This window comes from Mizuhopecten yessoensis, unplaced genomic scaffold (genome assembly GCF_002113885.1).
Source record: "Mizuhopecten yessoensis strain PY_sf001 unplaced genomic scaffold, ASM211388v2 scaffold6863, whole genome shotgun sequence".
NCBI classification, from domain to species: domain Eukaryota; kingdom Metazoa; phylum Mollusca; class Bivalvia; order Pectinida; family Pectinidae; genus Mizuhopecten; species Mizuhopecten yessoensis.
In genome coordinates this window covers 596,899-611,591 of record NW_018406762.1, presented here as the reverse complement: position 1 = coordinate 611,591, position 14,693 = coordinate 596,899, and the positions used below count along the sequence as shown (strand labels likewise).

Sequence of the window (14,693 nt, the reverse complement as noted above, 5' to 3'; positions counted from 1 at the left end):
ATACAGTAAAACCTTGATATAATGTCCATTGTTTATATATATACAGTAAAACCTTGATATAATGCCCCTCGTTTATATAAATACAGTAAAACCTTGATATAATGTCCAACGTTTATATAAATACAGTGAAACCTTGATATAATGTCCATTGTTTATATATATACAGTAAAACCTTGATATAATGTCCATTGTTTATATATATACAGTAAAACCTTGATATAATGCCCCTCGTTTATATAAATACAGTAAAACCTTGATATAATGTCCCTCGTTTATATATACAGTAAAACCTTGATATAATGTCCATCATTTATTTATACAATAAAAACCTTGATATAATGTCCATCGTTTATAAATACAGTAAAACCTTGATATAATGTCCATTGTTTATATAAATACAGTAAAACCTTGATATAATGTCCATCGTTTGCCACCTAACTTCCTGTCAACATATTTCAAGGTCTTCCTTCTGTTTTTCAATTGATCACCAAACACATTAATTAAAATTTCTCTGGACAACAGGTGGCAGTATGACGAGGGTTAACTGTGCATTCTTACTTGAAATAGATGGCACGGTCGGGAGCCACTGTGATGAGCCAGGTGCAGTTAGCGTTGTGATGGTACTGCGACGGCTGCTGCGGAGTTTGGATATATCCGTACACACCTGTGTAAATTCCGCCACATTCTGTACAACAGACAAATCATATTTGAATAATAACGGGAAACATTTTATCAATGACATTCATGATTGATCATTCCTTACACGGAACCAGAGGTATCTCCGATAGTTATCTTTTTGGGACAATTCAACAATGGGCCTGTATCGTTCAGTTGCCATTCATTCTACACCTGTGTCCTTCAAAGGTAGTCAAGGTCAAATTAGAAAAAGCTGTTTAAAAAAATATTTACACATTTGACTTCTGCAACCTTGGAAGTTGAGCAAGGTATTTAATTTGAATAAACAGCCCTTTACTCCAGCATGTCACTGGCCATTATCATCACAATAAGTCTTTTGGTTATTCAGAAGACGTCATATAAAGTGATCTGGAATATAAGTCACGGTCACAAATGTTTGCATTCAATGTTAGCACACTGTTGTAAAAAACAAAGTCATGACTTTACGCAACTTGGTTCTTTAGGTGAAGATGTTTTAGCGTTTTAACATTCAATTTGAATCAAATTGTATTGTAAAGGCCCCATATTTGCCATTTTCTTGACAGATTTTGTTTTCTTCACATACTTTGTAGACCTTATACTAAGGACGCAACAAAATAAATATCAAATCATACGACTGCTGGTTTGTTGCTAGATCATATTTGCTCAGATTCTTTGTATTTGACAAAACACTAGCTAAAACGACTGTCTCAGTATAGCTATTTTTTCTGAAAATTATCAGTATGTGCCCTGAGGCACAACGCATTCGACAACTCCTGTCACAAGTTTTTTTTTTACGATTCACTGGGTGAACATCATGTAAGCGACGTAGCTCAGGTAAGGCCTGTATACGGAAGTATTTTGGAGAATATTTACACGATTCCTGCCAGAAAATGGATTCGCGTTCCGCAATAAGAGGAATCAGTATTGGGAAGTTCATTATTATTATTACTACTGTATAATAGAGAAAAAAACGATTCTGTACATTGCCATTTTTGTCAGTATCAAGTGTGATTGATTTTGAGAAAGATCGGTATAGGGAAGTTCCACTGTAGATAGAGAACAAATAGCAACCAATTGCACAAAGCTAATACTTGGCCTTTTGAGTCGGATAAGCTAAAGTATACTCCATGGTGCACTTGACTCACCAGAGGTTCGATAGTCCAGGATGAATCCACGCGCGACGATGGACTGGTCTGTTCGGAACTGGAGAAACATGGTGCCCAGTGAACTTACGGCTTGTGGGATTGTGTTACCGCAGAACTTGCCTAGACGTCGCCCGGAGGAACTGTTTCCAGTAAACGCCTGGAGGTAGTCATATTGACACCTGCTGCCTCCTGCTAATTTAAATTGGACTTCATGGTAAAAATCATTTGCAGCATTGGTGTAAAAACCCGCCATCTTTACGATAAGGATTTTGAAAAAGTTAACTTCAACTCTACGATGATCCTTGTTTAGACCTGTCCCTTACCCCTCTCAAAAGCAACCATCTTCATTATACCTTCTTGGCCAACAAGAGTGTTTAATCTACCAATAGGTTGAAATAACCATATTTTGCCACTTCTCCCTATTTTGGAGGGAGACTCCCTATTTTGGAGGGAGACAGTGAGTGACTTGAATGAGTGAATGAGTCCCTACTTTGGAGGGAGACTCCCTATTTTGGAGGCAGACAGTGAGTGAGTTGAATGAGTTAATGAGTCCCTATTTTGGAGGGAGACTTCCTATTTTGGACGGAGACAGCGAGTGAGCTGAATGAGTGAATGAGTCCCTATCTTGGAGGGAGACTCCCTATTTTGGAGGGAGACGTCCTATTTTAGAGGGAGACAGTGAGTGAGTTGAATGATTGAATGAGTCCCTATTTTGGAGGGAGACTCCCTATTTTGGAGGGAGACGTCCTATTTTAGAGGGAGACAGTGAGTGAGTTGAATGAGTGAATGAGTCCCTATTTTGGAGGGAGACGTCCTATTTTGGAGGGAGACAGTGAGTGAGTTGAATGAGTGAATGAGTCCCTCTTTTGGAGGGAGACTTCCTATTTTGGAGGGAGACAGTGAGCGAGTTGAATGAGTGAATGAGTACCTATTTTGGAGGGAGACTTCCTATTTTGGAGGGAGACAGTGAGTGGGTTGAATGAGTGAATGAGTCCCTATTTTGGAGGGAGACTTCCTATTTTGGGGGGAGACAGTGAGTGAGTTGAATGAGTGAATGAGTCCCTCTTTTGGAGGGAGACTTCCTATTTTGGAGGGAGACAGGGAGTGAGTTGAATGAGTGAATGAGTCCCTATTTTGGAGGGAGACGTCCTATTTTGGAGGGAGACAGTGAGTGAGTTGAATGAGTGAGTGAGTCCCTATTTTGGAGGGAGACTTCCTATTTTGGGGGGAGACAGTGAGTGAGTTGAATGAGTGAATGAGTACCTATTTTGGAGGGAGACTTCCTATTTTGGAGGGAGACAGTGAGCGAGTTGAATGAGTGAATGAGTACCTATTTTGGAGGGAGACTTCCTATTTTGGAGGGGGACAGTGAGTGAGTTGAATGAGTGAATGAGTACCTATTTTGGAGGGAGACTTCCTATTTTGGAGGGAGACAGGGAGTGAGTTGAATGAGTGAATGAGTCCCTATTTTGGAGGGAGACTTCCTATTTTGGGGGGAGACAGTGAGTGAGTTGAATGAGTGAATGAGTACCTATTTTGGAGGGAGACTTCCTATTTTGGAGGGGGACAGTGAGTGAGTTGAATGAGTGAATGAGTCCCTATTTTGGAGGGAGACGTCCTATTTTGGAGGGAGACAGTGAGTGAGTTGAATGAGTGAGTGAGTCCCTATTTTGGAGGGAGACTTCCTATTTTGGGGGGAGACAGTGAGTGAGTTGAATGAGTGAATGAGTACCTATTTTGGAGGGAGACTTCCTATTTTGGAGGGAGACAGGGAGTGAGTTGAATGAGTGAATGAGTCCCTATTTTGGAGGGAGACTTCCTCTTTTGGAGGGGGACAGTGAGTGAGTTGAATGAGTGAATGAGTCCCTATTTTGGAGGGAGACTCCCTATTTTGAGCATGAATTTGCTATTTCCATTTTCAAAGTGATGGTTCCCCCTAGGGTGTACACACACACATGTTATTGATGTTTTAATTTAAAGCATGTGTGATCTCCCCCATTGTTATTACAAAAAGTTGGCAAGGATGATAATTGTTTTAAAATGAATAAAGTTTATGTTTTGTTACCATTGAAGCATTAAGGTAGGGTAACTTTGGCAGAGTGGAATTTGAGATCCCCCCCCCCTTTTAAAATAAATATTTTTATTATTTTTTCAAGAGTATTTTTGAATGGAATTGGGGGGGGGGGGGGGGAATAATAAAAAAAACTTGAATAAATAAAAATATTTAAACTTTGTTGATTAATCTTTTTCAAAATAAAAATACTAAAATCAGTAAATCAGTTCAGCCATTCTGGATAAGAAGAATTTTGATAAAAATAACCATGCCATAGGAATGATATCCATTGATTAAGAGATTTCATTAAAAAAAGGAAGCTTACCTTCTAGTTCAAACACAATGAAGTTTAGGACAATAAAACGCTGTGGGTCTGTCTTGATGGTGTAGTTACATAGAAGGCCATTCTCGTACTGCTGGGGATATCCAGGGGAGAAAATTCTACCCGTCAACTCTGTGAACTCTGACCCACAACCTGATAATAAAGAATTACAAATGAAGGGAAAATTGTTAATTAAATTTAAATACGGCAAACCTGATAAAATAAGATTGACAAGAGATTTATTTTTGTGAACAAAAACATGTCTTTTCATATCAGCACATCATCTGTGGGTGATGCAGGTATACTACAAGGTTTTTATATATTTCGATGGTTTAAAAGTTATGACCTGGACAAGATGTTCCTGAAAATTTTGCACTTTTTTGACATTTGAAATTGAGGTCAAGGCCACAGTGGCCTTATGACAGTGCACTGCACATTGTCTGTGAGTGATACAGGTATACTGCCAGATTGTCTGAGTGATGCAGGTATACTGCCAGATTGTCTGTGAGGGATGCAGGTATACTGCCAGATTGTCTGTGAGTGATGCAGGTATACTGCCAGATTGTCTACTGTTTAAAAGTTAAAAAACCTCTATGATGACTAAAATATGCTCCAGACCAAAATGATTAAAAATCTCTTCAACCACGGTGGACTTGCAGTGTTTTAAATGAGAAGATGATGGCAGACAATGGGGGTCCTATCTAGTAATATTTATTAATACCTGGCCTCTTCTGCCACGGCCGGGTATTAAATCAATCCCATGCCTTGTAATGGAGCAAGCCAGGTGTGAATCACACCAGGGCGATTTTAGAATCAATTAACAGCACATTGGTCCGCATCCATAAATAGGGTTGTAGTATAAACTATTTCTGTTGATATCCTGTATACCTTGAAGTTAAACTCTGCCTAAATTGTCGTTAAATTATCAAGTTAACGTAGCAAGCGCAATCGAAATCTGAATTGACCGCCATGTTGGAAAGTTCGTCTCTCTTCCGATATAGGTCAGACGTCTAGGTATAGGTGTCATGACCCAATATGGAACTTGTAGTAAACATGGCGGCATCAGTGGTAATACTATATTTGGCGTTGCAGGCCATATATATATATGATCTGTCATGGCGGTCGTTTCTATTCTTCTCCCCAAGATGGAATAGTTTTTTCATTGGTAAGGACTTGTTTTTTCAACAATTATGCAATATTTTGTTACATTATACTCATATGAGACGTGAATTATATGTAATCTTACAGATTAACACTTTTTATTTTTCTCCGTTTATTGGCGTAGGACCGCTTCGTAGCTCTGATCCTATCATGCAATAATCTCAGTTGTCCTTAATTTGTTGATTTCTGTTTCTGTTGGTTCAGGAGAATAAGTCGGCAGAAATTCAGATGAGCAGCCACAATAAGGCCTAAACTCCACCTGGTCTTACTGACCCATTAAGCTAAAAACATGTATATCAGCATATAAGTATTTTATTGTGACTACCTAATCGCTGACCACCGGTCAAGGCAGCTGGTCAAGTCAGGCTCAGAGATGCTTGGGCATTAGTGGTGGGGCTCAAAGTGTTTAAGTTTAAATCTATAATTAGGAGGCACGGTAGTCTAGTGGTAGGACGCTGGGTTCGAGTCGCGGCACAGCAGCTGTGTTGTATCTTTGAGAAAGATACGTTACTCCGCTTGTTCCAGTTTACTCATCTGTAAATGAGTACGTGGTTGGGCAGTGCTAGATTTGTTGAATGCTAGCTGAGAGTGCCGAAATGGCAGCACTGGCTGTATATATGCTCCTCAGGGAGTTGAGAAAGATATTGGCTAGTTGCAAAGGCCCTTTAACCACGGATGATAATTTGTGAACCGCTTTGAGACGACCTACAAACTAGGTTGTGATAAAGCAGTATTGAAGAACCTCAAATTATTATTATTATTATTATTATTATATACCACTGACAGCGGTCAGTGAGGGCCCCATATACCACTGACAACGGTCAATGAGGGCCCCATATACCACTGACAGCGGTCAGGGAGGGCCCCATATACCACTGACAGCGGTCAGGGAGGGCCCCTTATACCCCTGACAGCGGTCAGTGAGGGCCCCATATACCCCTGACAGCGGTCAGTGAGGGCCCCATATACCACTAACAGCGGTCAGTGAGGGCCCCATATACCACTGCGAGCGGTCAGTGAGGGCCCCATATACCACTGACAGCTGTCAGTGAGGGCCCCATATACCACTGACAGCCGTCAGTGAGGGCCCCATATACCACTGACAGCTGTCAGTGAGGGCCCCATATACCACTGACAGCCGTCAGTGAGGGCCCCATATACCACTGACAGCGGTCAGTGAGGGCCCCATATACCACTAAGGAGGAACAATAGAAGGTCTAAAGAACAAAACAATTAGCCTACAATATCGCAGCCAATCAAAAGCAATGTTGGCCATCTTGGATCTCAGAATCCTAATAATATCAAATTATTCTATCAAATTATCCATCAAATACCAAAATGTAAGATCAGAAAGGGCAGTACAATGTATTTATTTACCCTACCCTGTTCTATTTTTAGTAACAATCAACTTGACCTTGACCTTAGGAACTTGTTACCCTTATAGCACATCTACAAATAACAGAGAAATACTGGTGAAATTTCAGAAATTTAAGTCTTCTAGATTCAGAGATTATCTCTGAAAAAGTAAGATTGGGCAGATGTCCAAAACAAAAAGAAGTTAGGAGCTTGCTGTTAAACAAAGAAATCGGCTTCTAAAGCACAAGGTTTGGGAGTGAACAGAATGAACCTATTGAACTTTATAGTGTTACGTAACACTTCTTCTAAGCTCACAAGAAACTAGATATTGGCTTGGTGAGACTTGACACAGATGACACTGTGAGAAGACCCTTGACCCGTCTCTGAAGTGTGGCCCACTTAGATCAGGACTATATACATACCTACAGTCCAGTTAGCAGAGAACCCATTGCCGTTTGTGTTGATATCCGAGCGGAACTTCACTACAAGTCGGTTCGTTGTCGAGTTCTGCTGTGGGGGAGTCAGATTACTGCACCATCTACCCAGGGGTAACAAGCTGCCGTTCCAGAGGCCGTTACTCACCTTAGAACAAAACAGTGTAGAGGTTTAATCTTTCAACTGATCTAGATTTTAACAAAAAGCCCATCAAGGTTTGTGTTACTTACCTGTTATCAAACTTTTCACTCTAACCAAACTACAGTATAATAAGTTTTATGACTCACAAGAAGTTGATTGAAAATTTTCAAGATTCAGTCAACATAACTTCTTACACTCATCCTTCAACACAGCAAATGACATTTTGGTTCTTCAGAATAACTTTTTTAAAGTTTTTAACATTTTGTGACTCCCTGTGACCTTTATTATCAGGTCAAACTTGATAGTACTTCACTCCAGCATGCTTCAAGCCAAATATCATGAGCGCAGGCCGTATGGTCCATTAGAAAATGCCATTGCATGAACACATTGATAACAAACAGATAGACCATCAGCAGAATTACATTTTGTTTTCAAGATTTGACAAAAGAAGAGATGAATTAATGAAGTACTTGCAGTGATGTCATTTTGCATACATGTCATATTGAACGATTTGACTCATGAAAATGAATCAGGGAGTCAGACACATTTCTCAAAAATTTCAATCAGTCCTACGAAAAACGAAACAGATTTTGGTCTAGAGAAGAAACAATAGCTATACATGGCTTCACACTGACCTTGGTCACTGAGAGGTCTTAAACCACAGGCTAGACACTCCAATTGCATGCCTTTCCATATCTACCAATCATATTGACCACCATGTCAAATTTCAGAAAGATTCCGAAATAATCTAGGAAACGAAAGTGTGGACGGACGGACACAGTAATTACTATAGGGCACCTGCACTGCCGATGCGGGGCCCTAATAATCCTTCTAAATGAAATATCCTGACGGCTTATGACCCTTTCACCACTGTAGACCATAATGGACTCATCCATATCAATGCATGGTAGAGTCTACTCAAGTTACATAGGGGTGAAAGGGTTAAAATGTCCTAGTCAAAGTAGTCTGCCTGAATTCCCATCAGTTGTACTTTGATCATACATATAGAGGAGTAGATGTTTGGTTAATTACCATAAAACCTCTTTATATCTCCCCTCATTGTATTTGAAGGTCCTTTTTCATTTTTTTTTTTATTAACTCATTCACCCCTGAAGACACATTTGAACTCTTCCAATTCAAAGGTTGGAATAGTTCATTATGAAATTTCAGGGGTGAATGAGTTAATCCCTTTATATCTATTTCTCCCTTGATAAATCGTCAAACCTCGTCATATATGTAATAATAAGTTTTCAATGGAGAACTGCTGTGCAAAAAATTAACAAGGTCATTGTGAATACTGTAGTAGCGATAAAATTTTGATGAACAAATTAATGCAGAAGTATCAAATTCTGTCCAGATTATCAAGTAAAATAAATAATTAATGTGTAAAAGCTGAAGAATTCTGTTGAGCAATTTTCTGCACTTCTCAAATACACTATACACTGCCTCTCTGATTAGAATGTCCGAAAGTCAAGTTGAATATTTTCTCTTTTTAAATACACTTATGATTCCTATTTCATCAAAATATTACAATATTTGTCACATTATCCTCGAAAATATTGCAATATATTGTAATGCATAATGCTTTACAGTACTTTAAATAGTGAAGGATGACGGTGACCATATCGAAGCATCACAGGAGTTGGAACTTCATGGGGTACATCACTCTGAGCAAGTCTTGTAAATTGGACAAGACTTCAAAATGGCATTACCTCGACATAATCCCAGCTACAAGCAGCGTGACTTTCCAGGTCAAATGGCGGATTGAAGGTCAAGGCTACGTGATAGCCTGGGGCGACATTGATGTCCCACACACACTCCGTCCTGTGTGGATAACTCTGAGGGTAGTTAGGGCTCGTAATCTGTCCGTCGTTCGTGTGGTATAACCCACCACACCCTTCAGAAAATACAATCTCAATTACAAGGTGATAAATATACAAGTTTACAACTCTACAAGGTTATCTCTACAAGGTTATAAGATAACCTATAATTATATTTATAGAATGTAAGTTATCCAGGCTCAACCACTTAACATCAAGTTATCCAGAATGTAAGCTATCAAGGCTCAACCACTTAACACTAGGTTAGGGAGAGTGTAAGCTATCCAGGCTCAACCACTTAACACCAGGTTAGCCAGAATGTAAGCTATCAAGGCTCAACCACTTAACATCAAGTTATCCAGAATGTTAGCTATCCAGGCTCAACCACTTAACACCAGCTTAGCCAGAATGTAAGTTATCAAGGCTCAACCACTTAACACCAGGTTAACAAGAATGTAACCTATCAAGGCTCAACCACTTAACACCAGGTTAGCCAGAATGTAAGTTATCAAGGCTCAACCACTTAACACCAGGTTAGCCAGGATGTTACCTATCAAGGCTCAACCACTTAACACCAGGTTAGCCAGAATGTAACCTATCAAGGCTCAACCACTTAACACCAGGTTAGCCAGAATGTTACCTATCAAGGCTCAACCACTTAACACCAGGATAGCCAGAATGTAAATTATCAAGGCTCAACCACTTAACACCAGGTAAGCCAGAATGAAAGCTATCAAGGCTCAACCACTTAACACCAGGTTAGCCAGAATGTAAATTATCAAGGCTCAACCACTTAACACCAGGTAAGCCAGAATGAAAGCTATCCAGGCTCAACCACTTAACACCAGGTTAGCCAGAATGTAAGTTATCAAGGCTCAACCACTTAACACCAGGTAAGCCAGAATGAAAGTTATCAAGGCTCAACCACTTAACACCAGGTAAGCCAGAATGTAAGTTATCAAGGCTCAACCACTTAACACCAGGTTATCCAGAATGTAACCTATCAAGGCTCAACCACTTAACACCAGGTTAGCCAGAATGTAAGTTATCAAGGCCCAACCACTTAACACCAGGTTAGCCAGAATTAAGTTATCAAGGCTCAACCACTTAACACCAGGTTAGCCAGAATGCGAGTTATCAAGGCTCAACCACTTAACCCCAGGTTAGCCAGAATGTAACCTATCAAGGCTCAACCAATTAACACCAAGTTATCCAGAATGTAAGCTAGCAAGGCTCAACCACTTAACACCAAGTTATCCAGAATGTAAGCTAGCAAGGCTCAACCACTTAACACCAGGTTACAAGGATTGATCATAATGGGTTTAACATCTTATCTACAGCTAAGGTCGTTTAAGGTAACTCTGAGGGTAGTTAGGGCTCGTAATCTGTCCGTCGTTCGTGTGGTATAACCCACCACACCCTTCAGAAAATACAAACTCAATTACAAGGTGATAAATATACAAGTTTACAACTCTACAAGGTTATCTCTACAAGGTTATAAGATAACCTATAATTATATTTATAGAATGTAAGTTATCCAGGCTCACCCACTTAACATCAAGTTATCCAGAATGTTAGCTATCCAGGCTCAACCACTTAACACCAGGTTAACCAGAATGTAACCTATCAAGGCTCAACCAATTAACACCAAGTTATCCAGAATGTAAGCTATCAAGGCTCAACCCCTTAACATCAAGTTATGCAGAATGTTAGCTATCCAGGCTCAACCACTTAACACCAGGCTAGCCAGAATGTAACCTATCAAGGCTCAACCAATTAACACCAAGTTATCCAGAATGTAAGCTAGCAAGGCTCAACCACTTAACACCAAGTTAGCCAGAATGTAAGTTATCAAGGCCAAACCACTTAACACCAGGTTAGCCAGGATGTTACCTATCAAGGCTCAACCACTTAAGACCAGGTTATCCAGAATGTAACCTATCAAGGCTCAACCACTTAACACTAGGTTAGGGAGAGTGTAAGCTATCCAGGCTCAACCACTTAACCCCAGGTTAGCCAGAATGTAACCTATCAAGGCTCAACCAATTAACACCAAGTTATCCAGAATGTAAGCTATCAAGGCTCCACCACTTAAGACCAGGTTAGCCAGAATGTAAGTTATCAAGGCCAAACCACTTAACACCAGGTTAGCCAGACTTAAGTTATCAAGGCTCAACCACTTAAGACCAGGTTAGCCAGAATGTAAGTTATCCAGTCTCAACCACTTAACACCAGGATACAAGGATTGATCATAATGGGTTTAACATCTTATCTACAGCTAAGGTCGTTTAAGGTAACTCTGAGGGTAGTTAGGGCTCGTAATCTGTCCGTCGTTCGTGTGGTATAACCCACCACACCCTTCAGAAAATACAATCTCAATTACAAGGTGATAAATATACAAGTTTACAACTCTACAAGGTTATCTCTACAAGGTTATAAGATAACCTATAATTATATTTATAGAATGTAAGTTATCCAGGCTCACCCACTTAACATCAAGTTATCCAGAATGTTAGCTATCCAGGCTCAACCACTTAACCCCAGGTTAGCCAGAATGTAAGTTATCAAGGCTCAGCCACTTAACACCAGGTTAGCCAGAATAAAAGCTATCAAGGCTCAACCACTTAACGCCAGGTAAGCCAGAATGAAAGCTATCCAGGCTCAACCACTTAACACCAGGCTAGCCAGAATGTAACCTATCAAGGCTCAACCAATTAACACCAAGTTATCCAGAATGTATGCTATCAAGGCTCAACCACTTAACGCCAGGTTAGCCAGAATGTAAGTTATCAAGGCTCAGCCACTTAACACCAGGTTAGCCAGAAAGTAAGTTATCCAGGCTCAACCACTTAACACCAGGTAAGCCAGAATGTAAGCCATCAAGGCTCAACCACTTAACACCAGGTTAGCCAGAATGTAACCTATCAAGGCTCAACCACTTAACACCAAGTTATCCAGAATGTAAGCTATCAAGGCTCAACCACTTAACACCAGGTTAGCAAGAATGTAACCTATCAAGGCTCAACCACTTAACACCAGGTTAGCCAGAATGTAAGCTATCAAGGCTCAACCACTTTACACTAGGTTAGCCAGAATGTAAGCTATCAAGTCTCAACCACTTAACACCAGGTTACAAGGATTGATCATAATGGGTTTAACATCTTATCTACAGCTAAGGTCGTTTAAGGTAATATAAGGTTAACGTCGACAAGAATACAAGGTTAAAGGTTAAAAGTTACATGGACATAAGGTTAAAGGTTACATGGACATTAGGTTAAAGGTTACATGGACATAAGTTTTAAAGTCACTTTATAGTGCCTTTATTTCGCGGGGTTTATATTTCGCTATATTCGCAAAGGAACGCTAGGACTAGAAAAGAAGGGTGATGATGGGGCCCGAACATCAAGCCTTGCATTTTCAACCACCGGTTAAGCGACATTTTCTATTTATTAACAAACAAATGCCAAATCTGAATTCCTTGGATATAATCTTCATTGAATTGTGTTCACGCATATCATAACTTACCTTCATCAAAATACATGAACCGTGGCGTGAATAGTTTAACCCCCTCAATGGCACCTAATACTAGTACCATACGTAGGTAGACGTTCACAGGAACCGTTCAAACGCAAACTTACTCTGTTTTGGATCTGTGTTACGCGAATTAAGACCCCGGGAAGATTTGACACTGCGAAATTGAAGCACTTTACAGTCCATGGATATGAAGTTAAAGTTTAAAAGGACATAAGCAAAAACTTGTCCTGAGATCAAATGAAATGCCCACTGGAAAATCCCTAACACATAGCTACTCACTCTTTAAGTTACATCAGCTATGTCCTTCAGACAACAGACTCACTCATCTAGTGACGTGACATCTGCGGTTGTTAACCCTTTTAACACAAAACCTGTGCTATCTGCAAAGTCGGCAGAAGACATTTTCATATGATTTTAGTGTTATATCGACTTTACAAAAACAAGCCATACCTCCGGACTGAAAGCTGTAGGTCAGACGAAAGCCCTGAGAGCTAATGGAGACATCCGCCTTGAAGATCAGACGGATGGCACTGTACTGGGATGTGAATGTAGGGGGTGCTGTCGTTCCGCAGAATTTGCCAACAGATGGGGAATCGACAAAGGGGCCATTAAACAACTCAACATAGTCAAAAACGCAGTTGGGATGTTGTTCCAAGCTGAAGTTGGTAAATTCTACCTGTTACAAAACAAGTGACACACACAATATACAAATAAAAAAATCAACTCCCCAACAACTTGAAAACAGTATACATAATTAGAAAAAGGGAAAAAGAAAAAGTCTTTGTCACCTGGTACTCCTAGGCGATAACTCATCCAAGTACTAATTACCAGGCTTAATGTTGCTTAACAGTTCTCTAACAAATATTTCATCTAGTAAGGTTACATCATGTTATACCTATATACATCATGTTATACATCATGTTATACCTAACTACATCATGTTATACATCATGTTATACCTACCTACATCATGTTATTTCTACCTACATCATGTTATACCTACCTCATCAAGTTATACATCGTGTTATACCTACCTACATTATGTTATATCTACCTACATCATGTTATATCTACCTACATCATGTTATAACTACCTACATCATGTTATACCTACCTACATCATGTTATACCTACCTACATCATGTTATATCTACCTACATCATGTTATATCTACCTACATCATGTTATACCTACCTACATCATGTTATATCTACCTACATCATGTTATACCTACCTACATCATGTTATATCTACCTACATCATGTTATACCTACCTACATCATGTTATATCTACCTACATCATGTTATACCTACCTACATCATGTTATATCTACCTACATCATGTTATACCTACCTACATCATGTTATATCTACCTACATCATGTTATACCTACCTACATCATGTTATATCTACCTACATCATGTTATACCTACCTACATCATGTTATATCTACCTACATCATGTTATACCTACCTACATCATGTTATATCTACCTACATCATGTTATACCTACCTACATCATGTTATATCTACCTACATCATGTTATACCTACCTACATCATGTTATATCTACCTACATCATGTTATACCTACCTACATCATGTTATATCTACCTACATCATGTTATATCTACCTACATCATGTTATACATCATGTCATACCTACCTACATCATGTTATATCTATCTACATCATGTTATACCTACCTACATCATGTTATATCTACCTACATCATGTTATACCTACCTACATCATGTTATATCTACCTACATCATGTTATACCTACCTACATCATGTTATATCTACCTACATCATGTTATACCTACCTACATCATGTTATATCTACATACATCATGTTATACCTACCTACATCATGTTATATCTACCTACATCATGTTATATCTACCTACATCATGTTATACATCATGTTATACCTACCTACATCATGTTATACATCATATTATACCTACCTTCACCATGTTATACCTACCTACACCATGTTTTATCTACCTACATCATGTTATACCTACCTACATCATGTTATATCTACCTACATCATGTTATATCTA

The 14,693-nt window shown here is 39.3% G+C and overlaps 1 protein-coding gene across 1 annotated transcript in view; it reads right to left on the bottom strand.

Annotated features, from left to right (window-relative positions):
• Positions 1 to 14,693, bottom strand: part of LOC110452772 (cubilin-like) — a 168,506-nt gene that overhangs the window by 35,701 nt on the left and 118,112 nt on the right. The window contains exons 48-53 of the mRNA XM_021501449.1: positions 13,075 to 13,300; positions 8,983 to 9,167; positions 7,117 to 7,276; positions 4,181 to 4,330; positions 1,803 to 1,991; positions 559 to 685 (exon numbers count right to left, since the gene is read on the bottom strand). Of these exons, the coding sequence (XP_021357124.1) occupies positions 559 to 685; positions 1,803 to 1,991; positions 4,181 to 4,330; positions 7,117 to 7,276; positions 8,983 to 9,167; positions 13,075 to 13,300 (1,037 nt within the window). The remainder of the gene's footprint in view (positions 1 to 558; positions 686 to 1,802; positions 1,992 to 4,180; positions 4,331 to 7,116; positions 7,277 to 8,982; positions 9,168 to 13,074; positions 13,301 to 14,693) is intronic.